The sequence below is a fragment of the Carlito syrichta genome, unplaced genomic scaffold (assembly GCF_000164805.1).
Source record: "Carlito syrichta isolate Samal-C Ts95f unplaced genomic scaffold, Tarsius_syrichta-2.0.1 Scaffold308141, whole genome shotgun sequence".
Taxonomy (NCBI): domain Eukaryota; kingdom Metazoa; phylum Chordata; class Mammalia; order Primates; family Tarsiidae; genus Carlito; species Carlito syrichta.
The window spans coordinates 33839-40415 of NW_007252237.1; the positions used below are offsets into that span (position 1 = coordinate 33839).

General features: G+C 52.4%; 1 protein-coding gene across 1 annotated transcript in view; it reads right to left on the reverse strand.

The window, feature by feature from the left end:
- Positions 1-6577, reverse strand: part of ZNF185 (zinc finger protein 185 with LIM domain) — a 53684-nt gene that overhangs the window by 20412 nt on the left and 26695 nt on the right. Inside the window, exon 17 of the mRNA XM_008065045.2 lies at positions 3152-3349. Coding sequence (XP_008063236.1) covers positions 3152-3349 — 198 coding nt within the window. The remainder of the gene's footprint in view (positions 1-3151; positions 3350-6577) is intronic.

Genomic DNA, 6577 nt, shown 5'->3' on the forward strand with positions numbered 1-6577 from the left:
GTGGGCGATGGAGTGAGACTCCAACTCAAAAAAAAAAAAAGTTAAAGCTTGCTATGCGGATAAAAAACTCAATCTCCTGTGGCCGAAGGTTTTACCCTTAGCACTGGTCCTCTCCTGTGTTTCCATATGAAATAGAATGGCCCACCTATTCCCTAGTCTGGGCTCTCAAAGACCCTAGCCTGGTCAACTCAGACATCTGAAAATACTGACAAGGGTTTTTCCTACACTTCATACACTCTCCCTCACAATTCTGCTGTGATCATTTCCTATGTCTTGGAAGGGTCTCACTCTGCCTGCCTCGTGCACTAGAAAAGTATACCCTGTGGCCGTCGTCCTGGTGCATGCCCAGCCTGGGACTGAAGGCCTGCGTTCTGCCTGGGACGATTAGCAGCAAGTGGTCCTCCATCCTCCAGCCCACATACTCCGAATGCCACGCATCAGGTGCCATGACATCATTCACCCTTCCCGATGAACCTGGCCCACTGAGATGCCATGCCAGTGACCAGCCCCAAAGACTGGAAACAGGGAACCCAGCAGGCCTGGAAAGGGGACTTGCCCACAGCTGCACCCTTGTCAGCTTATCATCTCCCTGGACTGGGCCCCAGGTAGCACAGTGACAGGTTGGAGCTACTGGGCCAAGAGGGGTCACACAGTCCACCCAGTCACACTGCCACCACTCCCTAGCTCCGCCCCCTGCCTCCACTTAGCCTGCTTTCGTCCACCCTTCTCAGTGCCACCAGAAAGCCCACTCTTGCCGTGTCACTCCCCTGCTTCAAACCATCTTGCCTCCTCCCTACCCTAACACGCACTCACTGTTTTCCCCTCCCACATCTGTCACTCCATGGCCAAGGTTAGAGGTCTGTGCACCCCACCAACAGCACCTCCTTATCTCCAGCTCCCTCTCGGTCCACCATAATCCACCTGCTCCCCCAACTTGCTCCCCTCAAGACAATCATGAGTTCCACATTACCAAATCTGATGGGCTGATTTCAGGGTCAACAGCATACAGGGAAGTTCGCTCAGTCTGCCTTGGTTTCCATGACAGCACTCTTTCTTGATGCTTCTGATGATGCAAAACTTCCTTCTCAGTACCTCTTCACAGCTCCTCTTACCCTTCAAGACTCTTCAGTAGAATTTGCCAGGATTCTGGCTCATCTGCCTTTGCTGCTCTCTTATTTTTACGTCTTTTCATTTTATATACTTGGTTAGGGTTTTAGGGAATTCCCCCCGCTTTCCTCTTTGAGACAAAAGAAGAGTAGAAAATGAAGATGAATAGCAGCTGCTGGAACCAAAGGCTTTAGTTGTCCGGCCTGAAAGGAAGGCTCCATCTGCATCCCTGAGCCATGTGGCTGGACCTCCAGCCCTGGGCACTGGCAGGGGAGCCGAAAAGGCATGCTTGATGCACACTGGCTACCAAAGACATTGTCCAGGCAGCCTCCCGGCTCCTGTCAGTGACTGCCTATGAGCTCAAGCCCACAGCTCTTGACTCTCTAGCCTGTCGATTCTCTGCAGTGCATCAGGATCCCCTGCGGGCACTTGCAACTCAACATGGCCCAACGACCTTATCATTGCTCTGCATGGCACCCCCCACCTCCTCACCCTTGGCTACTTTCTGTCGCCATCCACCCACTTCCCCCTCACTGTTACGTTCAATAAATCAAAACCATTTGTGGCCTCACCACCCTAAGCAAATAGCCTCCTGCATGATCCCCTGGCAGTGGAGGGCTCTTCCTTTAACTTGAGTCAGGCTGCAGCACTCTCCTGCATGTAAACTGCCAGTGGCCCCTGGGACCCTCAGGATGTGGGCCACACTCTTCAGTCTAGGAGCAGGTGTCTGCCCAGCCTCCTCTCGGTGGTTCTTCCTGCCAAACCACTGATCAGCCCTCCTTCACTGTGGCTGCCCTGACTCCACGGTCCCGGGGCGTCTAGGCTTCTGCAAGTTTCCAGCTTTCTCTACCTGGAATAGCTTCTCTGGCATGTCTGTCTGGCAAAATCCTCCTCAGCCTTCCCAACCCAGCTCCGAGCTCACTGTGCCTGTAAAGAAATCCCTTCCCAACACCACCCCTGCAAAACAAACAAAGACAAAACCACAGCAGGAGTCACCTCCTCCCTCATCTGTGGGCTGCACTTCTTATACCCTGACTAATGCAGGAAGCCATGTGATGTGGCAGGAGGTCCACAGTTGTTGACTCAGTGGCTTTGGATGGGGCCCCTATGGGGCCTGGAGCCCAGGAGTCCAGGACGGGGGTTAGGCATTCTTAAATAGGAAAACCTGCCACCTAGCAGCTGAGTGTGGCCCTAAAGACAACCTCCTAGGTAACCAGTTGTGGATCTGCAATGCCCCCAGAGGGGGTGACCATTTTTACTTCAGCCCTGTGAGGGCGGCCACAGGCCCTGTGCATGACCATGGCCGACTCCCCACAGGACTCCACCATCCCCAGCCTTTGGGACTGTGAGAGTCTTGGCTGTCCACTCGAGCATTTCTGGCCTGTGTATCCACAGACATGGTCAGAGCTCTCCTCGCTCCTGCAAATCACCAGCCTGTGAATGCTTCCGTAGCTGATGGACACGTGGTGTTGGGGCCAGTAGGTAGATGCCTTCAGAGGGCTATAACTTGAAAACTTCATGCCCACGCCACATGGTCACTTGCAGTCATGGGCATGCTGACACATGCCAGCACATCGCCAGTTACATCCTATGTCATTCTATCATGCCAGCTTACATGGCTCTGTTCCTCTCGCTCCAACCTCTCTCTGCTTTCTCCATCCCTCTTTTGCACTTTTATGCTTTTTTCATTCTCTCATGCTCAGTCTTCTCACAATGCTGTTTTACACACACACACACACACACACACACACACAGCCCTTGCCCTTCCTGGGACCCCCACCTGTAAAGCACCTGTACTCTGGCAGACAGGCTTCCCTCTGGCCCCACGCACTGGGAGTTAGTCTGGGCTTCTTACACCTGTGATGCCACTCCAGGCCCATGGAATCACCTCTGTGACCTCACTCACAGAGCAGAAGCCTGAGCACCCAAGTGTGCATGTGCCAGGCATAGGCATGGAGTGGGGGGAGGCAGTGCTCACCTGGGTGGCAGCCCCTGACAGAAACACTGCCTCTAGCAGGCAGGAGCCCAGCACAGCTGCCCTTACCTGCCCACGCTGCTCTCCAGGCCAACAAGCTGCTCGGGTCCGCTGGGGCTGCTCCGCCGCTCTGGGGTGCTGGGATCTGCTGGTTGCTCGGTGGGTACAGCTGGGACTCCCTGGCCACCCCTCGGGGCTCCAGGCCTCTCCTGCCAGGCCTCTTCAGCCTTGGTGGCCACATTCTCCTCCTCGCAACCAGCCAAGGTGCTGAGGAAGAGTGAGAACATCCTCATGGAGGAAGGGATCTGGGTCCAGCCCTTGCTCACCCAAGGCACGCTGGCTGGCTGTCACCTCCGGAGGGCTTGGAGGGGTTTGTCTCCCTAAGGAAGGGGCAGGGAGGAGCCAGGCACAGCCCCTGCCCCAGGGAGTGGGTGCTGCTCCCTTCTCACTGAAAAATCCAGCCTCTATGTGTAATAGATGGAGCCTGAGCCTCTCATGCTCTTGCTACCCTTGAGTTCAGCAAGGTGAGAGTGGCTTCCCCAGCTGTCTTGGCAGTGAGCTATTTGGGGGTCTTCCCTGGCCTCCCATCAAGTCTGCATTGCACTCACAAAGCGACATATGGAAAAGGAGGGGAATTGCTAGCAGATCCTATACTTACACACCCCTCCCATCATGTGACATCCCCACCCTGAGGTGCAAGGTGTTCCTTCCAGGCTCTACTGCGCCAGGGGCGAAAACTGAGTTGAGTTATTGAAAGCATGACCCCAGGTTCCAGAAGATGAAATCTAGTTCACTATCACCTTGATCCTGGCTCACCCACAACTCAGCTTTCCCAACATCATCAGCTTGCCTTCCATAGCTGGTGGAGGTCACCCCGAGACAAGAACATACCAACTACCACCGACCCCGGGACTCTTTATTTATGGAAATTGAGTCCAAGCTAGGCAGGCTCCCTGCCATCACATTGGAATAACAAGAAGAGCGGAGGCCCGAAAGCAATGTGATTCTTTGATGAGGGGGCGAGGCTAAATAACACAGCAGGGACAGCAAGCTGACTGGCACCTCAATGCACACCAGGCAGAAGTGCAGGGAGGTGGGTGTGACACAACTCAGTGTCGGTGACACCATCCCATTGGTGCTGTGCTTCTCCCACCCTTACCAAAAGTGATCTGCAAGTCCAGTGTCAGTCCCAGGAATGCCAGCAGGCTGCTCTGACACTCCACTCTGCTTCTGCCTGTGACACACATACTTGAGCCACAGATAAACACAGAAGGCCTAAAGAGGTTGCCTCTTGACTATGGTAGCCCTGAGTTAGCTTTACCATGGATGTAATCAGTCCCATCTATTCCATTCCATGTCCTCTACAGAAATAAGCTAATAAATAGAGGTTGTCCTCACCAAGTTTGAGAATAGAGCCAGGATTCTCCACAAAGAGCAACTGAGCTTCCACTACAACATAGGGACAAAGGTGAATAAGGTTTCCTCATCCTAAACCTTGGAGCAGGGCCACTAGGACTTTAGGAGATGTGGCCCACCTACATCTCAGAAAAGAAATTTTAGGCAGATATTCACAGGCAGCTGCAAGTGGTTCCTGGGGGCCTTATTTCCTAGCTGTCCTGTCCAGGCCCCTCATGAACTGTCTGAAAGTCAAGTGGTCAGAGATAAGCAAGGTAATAATGGGAGTGACCTCTGATGAGGCTTTGGATTGGGATTAGCTGGTTCTCTGGCTGTAACTGAATCCAAATTCCAATAGCCTAGTACAGCCACTGCCGATTCCTGACACAAACCCATTCTACACAAAAGAAAATGTCCCCTTCCACTGTGGCACTGCCTCCACTACACTACAGTTGTCAGCAGTGAGTGAATTTGCCTAAAGTTCACCTGATCCTCATGTAGAGAGAACATAAACCTGAAAATCCAAACTTGCAACATGAAGAAAATAGTTCTAGATGTAAAATTTGATAAAAATTTAGTGGGAAGGAGATGAAATACGGTGTCTTATCAAAGGAAATCGGGCCAATAAAGCTGGTCAAATCAGATTTCCAGGCGTCCTTAATACTTCTGGGGGAAGCAGGTACTCCTCTGGGACTACTTCATTTAACTTAAGGTCTAAATATCATACGTGCTTTACATATGCAAGTCCATTTAGCCCTTCCAACAATCCTGTGTGGTAGGAAGTATTGTTACCACTATCTACATGTGAGGAAACTGAGGCACAGAGGAGAGGGGTTGGGCACAGTGGCTCATACCCATCATCCCAGCACTTGGGGAGGCGGAGGCAAGATGATTGCCTGAGTTCAGGGGCTCGAGACCAGCCCTGGGCAACTTGGCAAGAACTTATCTCTGCAATAAATTAAAAAAAGAAAATTTAGCCAGGCGTGGTGGTGCACGCCTGTGGTTCCAGCTCCTTGGAAGGCTGAGGCAGAAGAATTGTCTAAGCCCAGCGAGTCGGGAGTGTGGTGGCTGTGAGCGTGCCACTGCACTCTAACCTGGGCAACAGAGTGAGACTTTGACTAAAATAAATAAGTAAATAAAAAATAAGCTGAGGCATAGTAGCCCACGCCTGTAGTCCCAGCTACATAGGAGGCTGATGCAAGAGGATCACCTGACCCCAGGAGGCTGAGGCTGAAGATAGCAGTGATCCTGCCACTGCACTCCAGCCTGGGCAACAGAGAGACCCTGAATCAAAAAAAAAGGAGAAGGAGGAGGAGGAGCAGGAGGAGGAGAGGGAGGGAGAGGGGTACGGGGAGGGAAAGCTGAGCTTCCCCCAAATTTCATTGCGAACGCCACACACGGCTCAGGGATTAGCAGTGAAAACGGGGAAATATGGAGGTACAGCTGAAAAGCTGTTTAAGAGGCACTGAGCTCTCCAGTGCCTTCTCCCATTCTAGCAGAAGAGGAAGTACTCTCTTTGGAGAGGATGAAACAAAGTGTGTCTCAAACAAAGTGTCGCAACCGGGAGCACCAGGAACAACGGACGGTACAGAATGTGGATGCGCCAGGTGTGGACCACCTAGGGCCTTCTGGGCCCACTCAGTTCCTGGGATGCTGACGGCCAGCCTCAGGCATCACACTGAAGAGCTTCCTCTGGGTTATTTGATCATCTCAAGATGACGGAACTAAAGCTAGTAACTTTGGGGCTCCCCAGTAAAATGGCCCAGCTAGATCACGCTACAGTGAAGCTCATGGTTGACAGGCCCTTCCCATCAGGTCATTAATGCCTCCATTTTTTTTTGGAAGAGGGGTCTCACTCTGTCACCCAAGCTAGAGTGTAGTCACTGCAGCCTAAAACTCCCAGGCTCTCACGATCCTCCCGCCTCAGCCTCCCAAGTAGCTACGACTACAGGCAAGTGCCAATATACCCAGCTGATTTATAATTTTTATTTTTGTGCCAACGGAGTCTTGCTAATGTTGCCCAGGCTGTTCTTGAACTCCTGACCTCAAGTGATCCTCCCACCTCAGCCTCCCAAAGTGTTGGAATGACAGGTGTGAGCC